Here is a 17,959-nt window from a genome sequence, read left to right as displayed (position 1 = left end):
AATTCATATAAGAATATGCCACTTGTAAACTTATCATTGCATAAATTACACTCTAATTGAAATGGACCCAAAATATACATTAAAAAATATGAATATATAATTTTTCCTTTTTTAAGAAACAATATTTATTATAATACTTTGAAGCAAATACTTATTCTAATATTTTGTTGATTTTGTAGATTCTCTTACTTTTCTTATGAAATTTTATATTCTATAAATTGATAAAATATAATGAGATGTTTGGATAAACTAAGCCCATTATAATCCAATCCAACTCAACTAATGACATAATAAATAGATTAATACCCAAAAATTGCAATCTATGTTAATATTCTAAACTAACTTGAATCTTAATGACATGACCAAGAGCCAATTTTGATTGATTTTTCATACATGTTTATCTTGAATTATAAGAAATCTTGTTTGATTCGTAGTTTTATGAAGATAAAGACCGCGGGGAATTAAGATTGATATGACCGTGTTGGTTAAATGCCATGGAATTTCATGTGAACAATTAAAGATTCCAAACACCCGTTCTTTCAGATAACGCTCAAATAAAGACACGATGATTCCAACCTTGGCATAATATCTGAATTTCAGTAATAAAAAAAGAATTGTCGTTCGGGAAAAACTTGTTCCTTGAAATTTCCACTTTCCCTCCAACCTTTTTATAACCAAAACCTCCACAACTTTTAGGGCTTCAAAAAAAGGGGCGCAAAGAAGAGAGGAGTCTCTGCAGAGCGCTTTCAAAAACCCTTCTCCGTTCTGCAGAGAGGAAGAGATTATTAGGATCGGATCTATTAGATTTAACAGGTTAATGCTTTTTCTTCAGACTTTGGTTTAATCTTTGTTTTGGTGAAATCATTTCTTTGTTTATGTGTCTTGAAGTAGGGTTTTATGTTCTGGAAAGAATGTTCGTCTGTAATCAACTCTGAAAGGATCTTGTTTGTGCTTGTAGATTATTATGAAAAAAACATATGTGGATAATTCTTGAGGATAGTGTTTTTGCCGTTGGATTGTTGTTGAAGTAGAGTTCCTGTGATGGTTTGTGCAATCGACCGTGGAAGGATTTTAGCTTCAGTTGTCGATTAGCGATGAAATATTCTTGTCTTGTTGATAACTGATGTTAACTGTGGAGTAGGGTTTATGATAGTTTGTTTAAAGACTTAAGCAACATGTATCTGTAATTTATTGTGAATGGATGCTGTTTCTGCTTGAAAGAACTGTATTGTTGCTGTTGGATTGCCCTTGGAAGGATCTTATCTTTGCTTGTGGCTTATCAGAATCATGGAGGCGATGTCATCAGAAGTGGTGCAGGGGCAGATTAATGCCATTCTAGGTGCCGATCCGGCGGCTTTTGAAGCCTTAATAACGCACCTTATGAGTGCCGGCAACGAGCAGCGAGGTCAGGCGGAGGTGCTATTTAATGCGTGCAAGGAGAAGCACCCCGATGCACTGGCTTTAAAGCTAGTCTATGTTCTACAGTCTTGTGGCAAAGTTGAAATCAGGGCCATGGCGGCTATATTGCTGCGCAAACAGATTACCCGGGACGAGACCTATATCTGGCCCCGCCTGCAGCCATCCACTCAGACCGCAGTCAAGGGCCACCTTCTTGTCTGTGTGCAAAGGGAAGAAGTCAAAACAATTGTTAAAAAGCTCTGTGATACTGTTGCGGAGCTTGCTGCCTCGATCATCGAGGAAGGTCAGTGGCCAGAGTTGTTGCCCTTCATGTTCCAGTGCGTAAGTTCCGATTCTCCAAGGCTTAAAGAATCTGCGCTTCTCATGTTTGCACAGTTGTCTCAGTACATCGGTGATCACCTGCACCCGCATCTAAGCACACTGCACACCGTCTTTCATCAGTGCCTCAACCCAACCTCACCCTCTGATGTGCGCATTGCAGCCCTAGGGGCGACAACTAATTTTGTACAGACAATCGAGTCACCACAAGATAGGGAACGGTTCCAAGACCTCCTGCCTGCTATGATGCAGACTCTCACTGAGGCCCTCAACCACAATGAGGAGGTTACTGCACAGGAGGCACTTGAAATGTTTATCGAATTAGCTGGCACTGAGCCACGGTTCTTGAGGCGGCAGATTGTGGATGTAGTTGGCTCCATGCTGCAGATTGCCGAGGCAGAATCCCTTGAAGAGGGGACAAGGCATCTTGCCATAGAGTTCATTATTACTCTTGCTGAAGCAAGGGAACGGGCACCTGGGATGATGAGGAAACTTCCACAGTTTATTGGTAGGCTTTTTGCTATTCTGATGAAAATGCTTCTTGATATTGAGGATGATCCTGCCTGGCATGCAGCAAATACCGAGGATGAAGATGCTGGGGAGTCCAGCAATTATAATGTTGGTCAGGAGTGTTTGGATCGGTTAGCCATTTCTCTGGGAGGGAATACTATTGTGCCTGTTGCATCTGAGTTGCTTCCCGCTTATTTGGCTGATCCTGATTGGCGTAAGCATCATGCTGCTCTCATCACTCTTGCTCAAATTGCCGAAGGTTGTGCTAAGGTATGTATACTAAATCTTCATTTTTTAATTGCCATATAAAACTTGTATTTTTAATGATTATTTCATTGTCAAAACATTAGATTGATGTTAAGGATATTCTCAACTGAATCATTGTATCACGTGCACGCTTGCAAATGAGTCACTGTATCAATTGAGGTATTCATAACCAATTGATAGTATATCATGTGAATAACCATTGGACCATATGCATTATAATTAGGTCAATTGCAATGATTAAACTGGGTATTGTAAGTATGTCAATTGCATGATTTGCATTTTAATTAGACCAACTGATGGAATATATGAGTTGGGTATCATTTGGGCATTCTTGAATGACGGATTACATCAGTTGGGTACTCTCATCTGATCCACCTTGTCAGTTGGGAGTATTGTCAACTGTTCCACTGGGGATACCCAGCAGTTTATCAAGAGGGTTTCCCAACTTATTAATTTGATTAAGTATATCCCAATGAACGATCACTGAAATTGTTGTTGCTTCATGCTGTATGCACAGACTTTTGCATTTCTAGATTTGGGTAATAATTGTTTCAATAATAAGAACTGTGCACAGGGCAGATGGGATAACTGCAAATTTGGTTTTATTTGCAAATAGGTGATGATAAAGAATCTTGAGCAAGTTGTCAACATGGTTTTGAACTCTTTCCAAGATCCCCATCCCCGTGTGCGATGGGCAGCTATCAATGCTATCGGTCAGCTCTCGACAGATCTTGGTCCAGATTTGCAACAACAATATCATCAGCGGGTTCTGCCTGCATTGGCTGGAGCAATGGATGATTTTCAGAACCCCCGAGTGCAGGTCAAATCAAGCCATATTTCGATTAATTGCTGCATTTCTATATCTCAAAGCATAACAGATCAATATGATACTAATGATGCCTTAATTAGATAATTAGTGCCTAAAGTTAGTTTGCCTAAATGTGATTGCAATATTACCATGTTGGTATATGCATAATAGTCTGCTTTTAATTGGATTTTGTCATATGTGTTTTGATTTCATGTTTAATTGGTATTGCCCTCTGTCAGTTATTATAAATCTTTATTGCTATAAATTTCACTTCTGATTGTATTTGTATTGCATCTTTTTAATGCCCCTGTGAAATATGAAATCGTGCTTTCCATTATTTTAAGTTTCTTCCAGTTGTAAAATGTAATTTTGTTATTGCATGAGCTTGTAGTAGTTATGGAAATAATTTAGGATGAAGTCTGTACAGAAGTAGCATCTAGAGTGACATGGCATTTTAGGCACAAGAGTTAATAAAATTGATTCTGTATGCTTTTTTCTAAACTTTTAGTAGATTGGTAGGGAATAGATGTCAATGAAGTTTGTGCAGATTCAAGAGACATCAGTGTATGGTTGTGTCTATTGTTGACTATATTCTGGCCTATGGCATCAGTGCTTTAGTTCTATTTTTCGAGTTACCGAGGAAAGTTCTTCACAATGGCAGGTTTTCTTGCAGTAGTTCAAATATGATATCTCATGTGACATCAAAAGTTAGTTTAATAGTGAACACAGAAATTTGCATTGGCTTTCAGCATTGCCATAACGTAAAACAATTGAGTGCTTATATATGATATGTTAGTGTTTTTGTTGTTATAAATATTGTCTCTAAGATTTTGAGTTTATCTCTTATTGATATGATCAATATGATACAATTGAGTGTGTTCATTGTTATTTCCATTTGTTTAATAATAATCCTTTTTTTTTGACAAGGTTGTCTGGTTAGTCATGTTTGGTCAACTTAGAATTTGTGGGATTAACTGTGAACATCAACTTTTTTCTTGTCTACCCTTTTATTGCCTTGAAGATTTTCAAGATGAAGACTTGTATGAATTGGAATGCAAAGTTTTATGTTGAGGCTAGAAACCCTACAAAAAGTCATTAGCCAATTAAGGGCCTAGAATTAGGATGACAACAACCAAATTTAAATAATTTTCTGAATAAATTATTGTAGAATGATACTGAAATAGGATCTTATCCAAACATAGTTTTCCCTGGAAATTGATTTCTTGGTTGGTGGACAAGTACTTTTTTGCCATCTGGGAATCATATGTTGTCAATTGCTTGTAATTAAGAATGCTACATAAGAACTTAGATTGTTGATAATTGTAATAAAAATCTCATATAGGAAATTAGAATCTCGAGTAGTGTAAGGAAGTAAGTAAAGTTTATTACTTGTCGAGAAGCCTTAAAGGTTATTGGGGTTTGCTTTTTGCTCATGATATGGAGTTATTTGATAGCTGCGTCAACAATCACCATCTAAGATTTGCCATTATCATTAGCTTTTCAATGATTTTATTTGAATTTTGGTAACTTGCAGGCACATGCAGCTTCAGCTGTGCTTAACTTCAGTGAAAATTGCACACCTGATATTTTGACACCATACTTGGATGGCATAGTGAGCAAGCTGCTTGTTCTTTTGCAAGTAAGTTCTCAACTATTTGTTTCCTTGCTTATATCTTTGGGGCATTTTAAGCATCTATGTAACAAACCATTTGTCATCTCTTATCAGAATGGGAAGCAGATGGTGCAGGAGGGTGCTTTGACAGCTTTAGCATCTGTTGCTGATTCTTCTCAGGTATTCCTTAGGCTGACGTGTTACTTTAAAATTGCTTCTGCATAAATTTGAATGTAATACATTATTTTACAGTCAATCAGAATAGACTTAACCTGATGATAATATGTTTTGGTCGACAGGAGCAATTTCAGAAGTACTATGATGCAGTTATGCCTTATTTGAAAGCCATATTACTAAATGCTACCGACAAAGCTAACCGTATGCTGCGTGCCAAGGCTATGGAATGCATTAGCCTGGTTGGAATGGCTGTTGGAAAGGATAAATTTAGAGATGATGCTAAACAGGTGCATACTTATAGAAAGTATTTAATCTGTAGGATCTAGGCATATGCAAAATGTTTATTGCCTTCTCTTGGTTTATGTGATGAAGTGCTTAAGGAGATGATAAGAGCAAAAGCGTATGCTATATAAGGGTACAGTTAGTGAACAAAATGCAAAAGAGTGTTTGCATTGTCTTTTTTGTACCTGAATCTATAGATCCTCATCTATGGATTTCTCTGTTTGTTTATTACTAATGTTATTTGAAACTACTTTGCCCTTTTTATGCTCCTTTAACTTGTCAAAAAAGTTACGGATTTCAAACTGGAACATGAAATAAGTAAGAAAGTAGTAGGCCTTATTGCATCATCTTCCTGGTAGTTGTTTCTTGTTTCCTAACGTTTCCAACTTTGTACTTTTTAAAATGCTATGCTGCTGATAGGAGTTATTTTCAAACCATGCTTTTGATGCTCAGCTGGCTTCATGCAGGTAATGGAGGTGCTCATGACACTACAAGGATCTCAGATGGAGGCTGACGACCCAACCATAAGTTACATGCTACAAGTATGTTAATATTTGTTCTTTATTGATAATAAATAAATAGAATCCGAGGGTGTATTTGGAGGAGTTATGCCATTGTTTTGAACAGCTCCTTTTCTGTTGATATCAGTTCACTGTATTGCTTTCCATATCTATTAGAAACAAAGTATTAAGGAGTGTGATTAGCCAACTATCTTTGATGCTTTCCAGTATTCGGTTTCTTATTTTTTGGGTCAAATTTGTCAAGAATTTCCTAGTTGTAGAAGGCAGTTTCTGCAGTATTGCTGGATGAAAAAATAATGTCAAGAGTAGGTGACTTCTGTTCCAGGAAAATATGCTGAAAAAGGAGTCTTCAATCTCATGACTTTGATTCAGGGACGGTGAATTTTTTTTTCATGTTTGACATATAATTTCTGTCCCTAGAGAGATGACTTGCCTGTTGAGACACATTGTCCAAATTTTCAACTACAAAAGTCAGTTTGATTTATTTGTTGAAACTCAAAACATGTATATATGCAGGATTTTATTCTCTTTTCTCCATCTTGAGTTTGTTCCATCAAATATTTTTTCTGTATGCATTATAGATGTGAGATATGTTGTGTTTGGGAATTTGTTCTTCCGTATTGCAGAATGTAAGGCAATTCATGTATTGTTGAAGTGATTGCGGTATGAAGTTAACTCTTTCTTTGAAACCAGGGGGCTGTTGATCATGTTTCCTATATATTAGTTTCAATTACTATTGCAAATTTCCATAATGGAACTGCATGATATTGGCTTCTATTGGGTTATGTGATTTGGTTCTCATATTAATGTAAAATTCTTTAAGACTTTAGTAACATCATAGTTGGTTCTGCGGCAATTTTATGGTGTTGCTTAAAAAATTCTAAAACACAGTAGTATGTTATAGATGGTTTCTAAGTTTCTTTAAGGTATTGCTTCAAGCATCTTTAAGCATGGAAGGTGGTTAAGGCTCCTTATTCCTCTTTTGACTGTTCTGATCTACTGGATTCTGTTCTGTTACCAAGTCTCCAATATATTACAAGTTATTCTTTGTCTAAATAGAAAATTAATGGCATAAAAGGTAGTGCTAGATATGATTCCTTCATAATAACTGCCTATGTTGTACTGGCAAGAAATCTCACAAATGCGTTATTCACTTTGAAAATTATAATTGATATTGTGGATTATTTTTTCCTGACATATTTTCAAACAACTTGGTGCTTTTGAGCAGGCATGGGCAAGACTTTGCAAGTGTTTGGGACAAGATTTTCTTCCTTATATGAATGTAGTGATGCCTCCACTTCTTCAGTCTGCCCAGCTAAAGCCAGATGTGACCATCACTTCTGCAGATTCTGATAATGATATTGACGATTCTGATGATGAGAGGTGAGTCATACTTGAATTTTGTGTTAGCTCAGGTGGAATGTGAGTGATTGATTGTCCTGCACATTAGGTCTTTCTAATTTTAGTTATTAGAATGTGAAGTTTTATCGGCTGTCTATGCTGGATGGGTAATTTTAACTAATTTAAATGGAAAATAATTTTTCAAATTAAAAATTTCTTGGGGTTAAATAACCATTTCTTTATATGAGTCCTTGCTGTTAGAACACTTGCATACTTCAAATTACTTGATTCTATAAATTGAATATTTTGTTAAATGTAACATAAATATGAAAATATTCCATGCTTAATGTTTTTTTTTGATAGTAATCTACAAATGAATTGGTTGCACATTAGACCATTATAACTGTGCTTAATTACATGCTTTTACAATTATATTTGTTAAGCATCTAGATGAAAAATTACTTATCTTATTCATCTTTACCATATTAGTAAAATCCTGCAAGTACTTACAGGACTTCTGAGTACTCATTTAGATGTTTCAAAAGCTAAATGAGTACTCGTAGGTGGTTTTTTCAATGCCCTCTTATGTGCCTGCGTGCTCTTGCTCAAATGAAAAACATGACACCACTGTAAATTTCATTTCACATACCCTTCCCATGTGGCTGTTTATGCATGGGTATTTTGTCATGTATGACTGGTCACTGCATTCTGTGTGCATCTGTAAGTTTGCAAGGGCATTGGGATAGTTTTAAAGATTTTACCTTTTGGGCATCTGTAATTTTTTGCTGTTCATAATATATTATTTGTAATTTTGTACCATTCATTTTTTAGTAATTTTATTACTATATTATTTCCATCCTTCCATGTTTTGCATGCTGTTTTTCCACAAACATTTGAATAAGCCTAAATTCAGTAATACACGTTTTTGATGAATATTTATACAAATTTATTTGTTTAATGTTTTGGAAAATTTACCGATTATTGCCGAGTCTGAGTTTTTCAACTAAATCTTTACCACTGTCAGTGGCCTTGTATCTGCATTTACATACAAAAAGTCATTCAAAACACCTTAGAATGTGTTGTTAAAGCTGTCTCTAAAGCTCCTGGTTTGTGGCATTTTATTCCTTGCAATTGCTCTCTGCCACCATAACTAGTAACTCTTAAGCATTACCAGCACCAACAGTTACCATAACTAAAAACTTTTAAGCATTAGCAGCACCAACTGCGACCATCTTCAGTAATTAATGTATTCTCATTCATGTACTGTCTTGGTATTCTGCTTTTTGAAAATAACATATCCACCAATCCTTGTTCAAAGTCAAACAAATGCTCATCAACAATTCACCTCATCAAGGCAACTAACTGAATAATGGAGATGGAGATGGAGATGGAAGGAGAGGACAACTACAATTACAATTACAAAATATTTATTTTTCTTTGTTCTTGTAGTAACTGCTGGTAATGAGGCTCTACTTAACGCAGTTTACTTCATTAGTAATATAATGTTGATAAAATGTGAGTGTTTTTTATTCTCTTGTAAGTCTGTCAAAGTATGTCAATATATTCTGGTTTGTTGTGATGTGGTTAGTGTGGAGACTATCACCCTAGGAGATAAAAAGATTGGTATTAAAACAAGTGTTTTGGAGGAGAAGGCAACAGCTTGTAATATGCTATGCTGCTATGCTGATGAATTAAAAGAGGGCTTCTTTCCATGGATTGATCAGGTCCGTTGTTCAATCCTTTGTTTATTTTTGTAAGTTGTTTGTAGCATTGGAGCAAAAATTCTGTCAGCAAGATATAAATACTCATGTAGATATACTCTATTAAGTACAGGTTGCCCCAACATTGGTTCCACTTCTGAAATTTTACTTCCATGAAGAAGTTCGCAAAGCTGCTGTTTCAGGTACCAAGTAGTTCACTTTTCTTGAGTTATGACACTATATTTCTCTGTTTTAGGTTTTGACGTCAGATTTGTTTGTATTTAAATTCAGCAATGCCGGAGCTATTGCAGTCTGCCAAACTGGCCGTGGAGAAGGGACTGGCGCAGGGAAGAGATCAAACCTATGTTAAACAGCTGTCTGATTACATTATACCTGCCCTGGTTGAAGCTTTGCATAAGGTCATTTGGACATCACCAGTCAGTGTGGCATTTCTTGGATCATTGTATTATCTGGACTGTTTTGTGAGTTGTAATTCTTTGGTGTTAGGAAATTTATTTTACTGACAAGATTAGTTGATTCTCCAGGAGCCTGAGACTGAAATTTGTTCTAGCATGCTGGATGCATTGAATGAATGCATACAGGTGAGATATTTTTATTGCATACATACAATTAAAACATTCAGACACTTGACTGATTGCAAAGTAATTTATTTTTTAGATTTGTATTGTACTTTGGCCTCTAGTTAGGTTTGAAAGAGATACCCTTTGTGCATGCATTCGAAGTCTGCATGTCAAGATAAACATAGATTTGGTATGATGCTGTGGATATGTGCTGTATATGCTTGTTCATTTGAAATCTATCATGTTAGTAATTTGCACTGTATCTAAATGTATTACCTTGGTTATCAAATGAGTTCTGTTTTTTATCTAGATGTTTTAAGTTTCAAGTCTCTGCTGCTTTTATTTTGTGTTAAAACTTGAATATGTTCTTTTTCTTAGTAGCAAAGCTAAGTCACAGGATACGGCGATTTTCAAGGATGAGGTTCGAATTTAATCGAATTTCAAACTTCTATAAAAAAAATTCGAGTTTAATCGAATTTCCTCTATAAAGCACTGCTATCTGTCTCTAAACACAACTCAGCTGGTCGTGGGTATTCTTTGTATATGCTTTGTATCTATTGGGTCATGGGTGTCTGCAACTGCTGGGTCGCCCTGGGATTTTCTCCAACAAGGGTCGCTATTCTGATAATTTATTAGAAGTATGCATATATTTAAAAATAAACAAAATTATCGAAGGCGAATTTTATCCGATTTTTTTTTTGAATTTTTCCCTTGTCGAATTTCATCCGATTTTCATGGCTGTCGAATTCGAACCTTGTGACTTAGTAGCAAAGTATGGTTGTCATGGATATTCTGATCAGTACCAATGTATGTGCTTGGATCCCAGTGATACTAAAAGTTTGATGGTTACCTTATACAGATATCAGGGACCTTGCTTGATCAAGGACAAGTCAAGTCAATAGTGGATGAAGTCAAGCAAGTAATAACAGCCAGTGCAACTCGAAAGAGGGAACGGACGGAGAGGACTAAAGCTGAGGACTTTGATGCAGAGGAAGGGGAAATACTTCAAGAGGAAAATGAGCAGGAAGAAGAAGTTTTTGATCAAGTGAGAAATTTTAATTTACATTGTTAATTTTCACTTTGATGTTTGGCTATTGAAATATGCAATCTCAAATTTTAATCAACAAAATGAGATTTTGTGAGTGGGAGCTTGTAAAGACTAGTCCTACAAGTGATCGTCTTCATGACTCTAAAAACATATTATATTTATTTACTTCTTGCAGGTTGGAGAATGCATAGGAACACTTATTAAGACTTTTAAATCCTCGTTCTTGCCATTCTTTGATGAACTTTCCTCTTATATAACACCTATGTGGGTAAGTGTTTTTAGATTAAGCATCTTAGCTTAGGTGTATGCATAGTTGATTATTTATATGCTTTGTCTAAGGATGTGTAAGGGTTTACTCTGACTACTGAGACTTTTGGATTGAGAAACTATTTTGAATGGCAGTATGTTATTTTCTGCAATACGATATTAAAATAATTGAATTTTATTTTTTCCCATCCTATGTGAATGGTTGTAGAATTTTACATTTTTTATGTCTAAACTTGTCTTAGTAATTACATATAAAGGAAACTGGATGACTGAAGTTTGCTTTATTGGATCAATTTTCTAAAATTCTTTTCAGGGGAAGGATAAAACAGCTGAAGAAAGAAGAATTGCTATTTGTATTTTTGATGATGTGGCTGAACAGTGTCAGGAAGCTGCTGTAAAGTAAGATGGGAATCTGAAAACTGGCCTTATAACCAATTCTTTTATCTTTTCACCAGTCGTTAAATTTTTTGCCTTATTTGCAGATATTATGATACGTATTTACCTTTCTTACTAGAAGCTTGCACTGATTCTAATGCTGATGTGCGGCAGGTATTGAGATTGGATAAATTCTTGTTCCTTTCTGTTATTATGTTTTCTTAGTTTTGTTTTGATATGATGCCATGTCTCCTTTTCTGATATGCATTTCTTTGTATTCTTGGTTGCACTGTGGGCTGTACTTCACTGGAATTTTTTTTAGGCTGCTGTTTATGGCATTGGGGTCTGTGCCGAATTTGGTGGATCCAAATTCAAGCCTCTTGTTGGAGGTAATGATTGATTCTTGGATCTTTGAGTACTAGACTTATTGACAACACATTGTTCATAACTCTTGATTGTGATGGCTATGGGTGCTTCTTTCAGAGGCACTTTCCAGACTGAATGTAGTAATAAGTCAACCAAATGCACGGGATGGTGAGAATATAATGGCGACTGACAATGCAGTTTCTGCATTAGGGAAAATCTGTCAATTTCATCGTGACAGTATTGATGCCGTGCAGGTAAGTTACTGATGGCACTATTGCAATCGTCTGATGCTTCACAAGTCTGTATTTGTGTTCTTATTGTCTCGTCTCCTACCATTTTGAAAATATATTTTTAGTTGTTTAAACATGTGTATGTGGTCCTCTGTAAATGCTTTTTGGTTGTTTCTATGTCCTGGATGAACTAAAATTTATTTCCCTTGTTTATATTTCCATTGTTAAATGAGTATGATATTTTTTTGAAGTTCCAGGCTACAATATTCTTTCGTGATATGTACGGTGTTGGAGGAGATACATGCATTTCTGATTTCTTGCTTTCTATAATTATGTTTAAATTTGTGTTAAATGTTATTATCAAATTTCAATCTGTTTTTGAGCAATTGTTATCATCTCATGGAAATGTAGGTTATTCCTGCTTGGCTAAGTTGTTTGCCTATAAAAGGAGATTTAATTGAAGCCAAAATTGTCCACGAACAATTATGCTCCATGGTTGAGCGGTAGGTTTCTGATTTGGATTCATGGTTAGGTTTTTTCTCTCAATTTTTTGCTTAATCTAGCTGTGATTCAATCAAAGTCAAATTGTCCGCAGAGAAGTATATTCAATAGTTTGTTTATTCTTTCAATTCATAACCTAATGCAACTGTAACTTTCTCTCTTAGCATCTGTATTTCTCAGAGTTTATGTTAAGATATCTTCTCTTTTCAGGTCTGATGCAGATATTCTTGGACCCAACAATCAGTATTTACCTAAAATAGTTGCAGTATTTGCTGAGGTTTGTTAATTCTCATCATTTTTTTGTCTTTTAATATTCTCAAAGTCTAGATGGTGTCTTCTTAAAAATGGAATGATGCCCATTAATGGATCTTATTGCTTTATTATTCTCTTCTATGGTAGGTCAAATTACAATCACCATGTGCCTTGCGTTTAATGACAATAACTTTACTTGAATGATTAACAAGTAGGGGAAAACATTTAGGTGTGGTAAATATAGGTTGCTTAATTCAAACTGCGGCTGGCGTTTCCTCATTTATATATTTCTACGACCTTCCAAACTAAACATGTCAAAAGATTTTATGGTGGTGGTTTCAACTTATATCATTTGAACTTATATTGAAGTTTTGTTCAAATGGTCTCGAAAGATACATTGTGGTGAATATTTCATAGCTTCCATTCATCTCAGAAGTTGAGCATGCGTGCACACCTTTTTATTAAAAAGGTCATTGTTTGCACATTTTTCGGTGATAGCTTGACTGCACAATAAAAAAATGTGATTTTATCAAAAAGAGGATATCAAACTTTTGGATGATTATTCTGTCATTGTCTCCTTTTGCTTTGGCAAAGCATCGTGATTGGAAATCGTCCTAATATTTGTCTTAATTATTACTTTATTATGGCCCTTGTCTACATTAATTTTTACTGTGATTGGTAGCCAATTAATTGTGTATATAAACTTGCAGGTTTTATGTGCTGGCAAGGACCTTGCAACGGATCACACTCTTGCTCGTATGGTGAATCTCCTGAGACAATTACAGCAAACGCTTTCTCCATCTGCTCTTGCTTCAACATGGTCCTCCTTGCAACCTCAGCAGCAGTTGGCCTTGCAATCAATTTTGTCTTCATAATTTATTCTCATGGGACAGCTGAGGATGTATGGATTTTTATCTTGGGTCTTTGCTAGACTTGTTTGTGTAGACTGAATTACCTAAGCGGGGGTGTTGATCATTCTTTTCTGTAGTCATTCATTTCACGAGGGCTTTCTGTAAGGCAGGTATGCAATATTCAATGTCTAAAGAGTTTTGTTAGTCAGTCCTACGTGCCCATAATATGAAATGGGTTTACATAGTTCAGAGTTATTGTATTATAATCTCTCCCATGTGGCAGAGAAGTGTAGATGCTTTGAAATGTGTGTTGCTGTTGAGGTTCAGAGCAAGAGTTTTTACAAACTCTTGTATCTTGTTGGATATGGAAAGTGTGCTCTATGCAGGAAGAAAATGATAAGGCGGTGCTCAGTTGAGTCATGCCATGGTGAAATGACATAAGCTACTCTCTGTATCTGGTATTGTAGTGCTGAGTTGTGGCACTACATAGTTTTGTTATAAGAATCATTAAAATACCTACGAGTAGAAGATTTTCATGGGATTTAAAATTCTATTGTTGCAAAGAGAACTTTGGATGTTTTATCCTATTGGTTTATTTAATCTCAAATTCAATGCAAAAGAGACAGCCTGGTTTATTTACAGGATGGCAAGCCATTCTATCTCATCTTACGGATGCTGGTGTCACTATTTATATTTTCTCATCCTCTTTTCCCTTTCAATTGTAATACTTAAAAAGAGGATCAAATTGTGATTACAACTTGCCAAATAATCCCGTTTTGTTGGATGGTGATTCTGTTCCCATTACTTCTTAAAGCAAAATACAAGTGTGCTAGGGTAAATTGAAGTCAGCGTTGCTTTATATGGAACTTAATTTCCAATGGAATTAAAGACATAGAATAATCTAGTTTTCTGCAAAAACCCCATACAGTGCTGAGCAACAGACCTTTTTATAATTAAGTTGTATTCTAGATACTATTGACTAGGTTTGATTATGTGCTTGTGTTTTGTTTTAATAATCATTTCATAAAAAAATTATGATAAGGGCTGGGTTTGAGAAACAGTTATTTTGAGGACGTTCAGAGCACATTTTTAACTGAAAGTGTGGTGGTACAAATATATGCTATCCCTTTTCTCCCCTCCATGCCTAAGACCAAACACCCTTATTCCACATTCTCCCCTCCATATGCCTAAGCCCATACAACACACTCATTTCCCTTTGTACCCCGGACCTCTTCTATGCCTAACGCCCCTGAACCTTTGCCCCCTTACCCACTGAACTCTCTCCTGGGTTGTTCAAGATCAGCGGCCCTATGAATCCCTCTTCAACCTCACTTATCCCTAACGCCCCTGATGCATACATAAACAGTGTTTTAATTGAGTTTAAAACAAAAAATTGTAAAGGAGCAACATGCTACTTTATTGGTCATATGTTTTGACATTCTCTGTTCACACGCACTAGTTTTAAAGCAAAATGTAAGGTTTTGTTATTTTGTCAAACCTCTTTGTAAAGAGTAACATTAGATGCAGTGGCTTCATGTTTGGAAATCCCTTATAATTGTAACAAAACATTGGTGTTATAGCATACGTGCTATCGACAAGACAACCGCCAGTTGAAAGTTAATTTTAAAGTTGAAGTATATTGTAAAGTCTATTGACTCGCCGAAAATGATAACCTTGTGTTTGTACTGTCTAAGTTAATAATATTGAAGCGTATTGTTTGTTACGTCTATTGACTTGCCGAAAATGACAACCTCGTGTTTGTGCTGTGTAAGTTGCGAAGAAAGTCTGTGCCGTGACAGTGTTGACTCCCAGGCAGAGAGGTGAGTTAATGTCAAATATATAAAATGTGCAAGCACGAGATTACAAATGGTGACAGAGTTCTCAACTTTCAGGTTTTGTCAAATTGTGTGGGTGAAGAATCGAACGTTAAAGTGAGAATCCTAATAACCTCGAGGTCAAGTTTACATAATTAAACTTCAAGATGTCAGGAATAGCTTTTCAAAGAAAATTTAACTTTTTAAAGCCACGGTCTAGGGTAATCAATGAAATGCATACGTAAATGACATTTAACTTTCCTGAATAATTCAGTGGGCATATTTTGAATATTTGTAATACAAAAAATAATGGAAGTTTAAATATAAATAATGATTCTTAGATGGAGTTATATTTGATGTGTTTTGGGATTAAGAACGGAGAAGCGACAATTTGGAAATCGTCTTGATATCAAAATATTTCCATTGACGTGTGCATGTGCAAGTGTGGAGGTAGGCAGGAGCCAACAATTGTGTTATCTTATATAACTACAAACTTATTTTGTGATCTAGTCTTGTGTTCTCTGTTTTTCTTTATTTGCTTTGGCATCTTCTATGCTTATATTTTAGGGTTGACTACAAACTTGTATCGTGTGATCTATGATTTTTGTTCTCCATTTTTTTTTTTCCGATTTGGCTCGACTTCCTATTTACTTTAATTTAGGGCTAATGGTATTAGTCTACTTTGGCATGGTTGTGTATGGAGTATGTTTTTGAATAAGGAAAAACAAGTTTTGAAAAATAGTATGTGTATGTGTATGGCATATGTTCTCTTAAGTTGAAAAAGATCATAAAAATATTAATATTTTATTGTGCATATGCTTTCTAAGATGTTTGTGCGTATTCAAGTTTCATTTAGTAGATTAATTGAAATGTGTAAATGTAAATGACAATCAATTGAAGTGTGCAAATGTAAATAGCACTCAAATTGATTAATATGAGTCCAAATGAGTATTGAATCATTAGAAATACAAGGACACAATGACACATTAAACAAATTTATGTTTAGTTTGACCTACTTAGGCTTGTAAAAGTTGGAATAATTTAATAGTGAATTTTGATGGGATAGTACATGATCACGAGGACATTCATGTTGACACAAGTATAGACACATATAGATGCATAAGTGTAATAAATAAGTGGATAGGGCAAATGTCTAGGAATGTGTAAACAATTGATTGAGAGTGAGTATTGGAATATGTTTAATGGGTAGGTGACTACTATATAGATCAAGTGATTTGATTCTCCATAAAATTATGTAATTTGTCAATATGTTTACGTATCAAGGCACTCCTAAAAAAGAGCACAAAAGTAAATTGGAAATAGTTGGGTATGCAAATTTCACTATTACAAGCTTTGAAGACTTACTAAGGTTTGCTACATAAATTGCATGTATGTTATGGTTAAGAATTGACGAGAGCCTACATATTAAGTTTAGACTATGACAAACCTTAATGCTAGGAAAATGATGGAGATGACCTATGATTGAATTAAGAAAGTATGCTCTTAAAGTGGAATAATTGAGTGATTTGAAAGTAACGAGGAAATTGTCAAGTAAGATTGAGGTCTTCCCTTGTTAAAGGGTTTTTTCATTGCTTGATTTGCCTCTTTGAAGGATAGAGATTTGATGTTGGATATAACTTGTGGGGTTGGGGAGAGCACTCTCTCTCTCTCTTTCTCTCTCTCTCTCTCTCTCTCTCTCTCTCTCTCTCTCTCTCTCTCTCTCTCTCTCTCTCTCTCTCTCTCTCTCTCACTCACACACACACACACACACACACACACACACACACACACACAAAAAACTTACCGTGCATTTAGTTTGGGAGGTTTCTTGTTATAGGCCTTGGACTCAAGATTTAGTTATGAGGCTCTCTCTTTTAGACGTCATTACTTCTCCATTGGTCATTAGGCTATGAATTGTTCTCTCTCACATCTTAAGGGGACTATTACTTGGTGGAAGAATGCTAATAAAGATCACTTGACTATTCATGTGCCTGATTCTCCATCAAATGATTCCTCTCAGGATGATGGCAATCTTTATCTTTTAGTGTGGCTTAAACACGCCTTGCAGACCATATTGGGGAACCTCTTGCCTTAAGCTCACAACATGACTTGCTCTTGGCTTTAATTTTTCTTAAAATTTCTCAAGTGGTGGAAGGTCACCTCTCATCTTGTCGTTCTATTGCTCCCTCTCTGCACATTGATGAACTCTCCTCCTACTTCGCCTTGTTTTGAGAATTTGAAAGATAGCATTTCTTGGATTGTTGTAAGAAGGAAGGAAATTCCTAATTCATTTTTCCAAACTCATGTTCAATTGTTGTGTGGAAGGAGAACTAGGATTGTCTAAATGGGACCCTAAGGGTCCTAGCTTCCTCTTTCATTTGTAGTTGTCCTTTGGTAGCCTTGTTGCAACTATTCCTATTTCTCTTGGTTGTATTGTTTCTTTGTTGTGAATGACCTATTTGGGCCTATTTCTCCTAGCCTTTTGGTAGGCTAAGTGAAGGGATGGTATTTTGATTGTTTTGTTTTGTTGCTGTATATCTCCATATTCAGATGCCTTTGAGTTTAGATGCAATGATCAAGGATTTGCCACATTTGGGATCAGATGCGATAATTTTACTTAATTCTTACATATAAACAAATAATATCTCTCATGATTTGAATACTTCTATATTATAAAAGTCTTGATAATTTACAACTCATATGGTTTGACTCAAAATTA

General features: G+C 35.5%; 1 protein-coding gene across 3 annotated transcripts; it reads left to right on the top strand.

Annotated features, from left to right (window-relative positions):
• The first annotated feature begins 603 nt into the window (after nucleotides 1–603).
• LOC131053092 (uncharacterized) lies at nucleotides 604–14,065 on the top strand. 3 transcript variants are annotated; one of them, XM_057987699.2, is made up of 21 exons: nucleotides 604–813; nucleotides 959–2,517; nucleotides 3,131–3,334; nucleotides 4,857–4,961; nucleotides 5,049–5,114; nucleotides 5,234–5,398; nucleotides 5,861–5,935; nucleotides 7,143–7,297; nucleotides 8,844–8,979; nucleotides 9,089–9,158; nucleotides 9,247–9,392; nucleotides 9,501–9,557; nucleotides 10,396–10,581; nucleotides 10,760–10,852; nucleotides 11,165–11,250; nucleotides 11,334–11,400; nucleotides 11,549–11,615; nucleotides 11,710–11,846; nucleotides 12,234–12,325; nucleotides 12,534–12,600; nucleotides 13,286–14,065. In XM_057987699.2, the coding sequence occupies exons 2-21, from the start codon at nucleotides 1,288–1,290 to the stop codon at nucleotides 13,448–13,450; spliced, it is 3,369 nt and encodes a 1,122-aa protein (XP_057843682.1). In that variant the 5' UTR covers nucleotides 604–813; nucleotides 959–1,287; the 3' UTR covers nucleotides 13,451–14,065. The 3 variants fall into 3 exon arrangements, with proteins under 3 accessions (XP_057843682.1, XP_057843681.1, XP_057843683.1); XM_057987698.2 differs by having other exon boundaries at nucleotides 605–813; nucleotides 1,284–2,517; XM_057987700.2 differs by having other exon boundaries at nucleotides 606–813; nucleotides 1,284–2,517; nucleotides 9,247–9,374.
• The last annotated feature ends 3,894 nt before the right edge of the window (nucleotides 14,066–17,959 follow it).

The sequence above is a fragment of the Cryptomeria japonica genome, chromosome 1 (genome assembly GCF_030272615.1).
Source record: "Cryptomeria japonica chromosome 1, Sugi_1.0, whole genome shotgun sequence".
Taxonomy (NCBI): Eukaryota; Viridiplantae; Streptophyta; class Pinopsida; order Cupressales; family Cupressaceae; genus Cryptomeria; species Cryptomeria japonica.
This window is presented reverse-complemented; position numbering and strand designations above follow the sequence as displayed.

Coding starts and splice junctions, on each gene's coding strand:
- LOC131053092 (XM_057987699.2), top strand. CDS start 1,288: ATGGAGGCGATGTCATCAGAAGTGGTGCAGGGGCAGATTAATGCCATT. Junction 5,399..5,860: donor TTAGAGATGATGCTAAACAG/GTGCATACTTAT, acceptor GGCTTCATGCAG/GTAATGGAGGTGCTCATGAC. Junction 8,980..9,088: donor TCTTTCCATGGATTGATCAG/GTCCGTTGTTCA, acceptor TATTAAGTACAG/GTTGCCCCAACATTGGTTCC.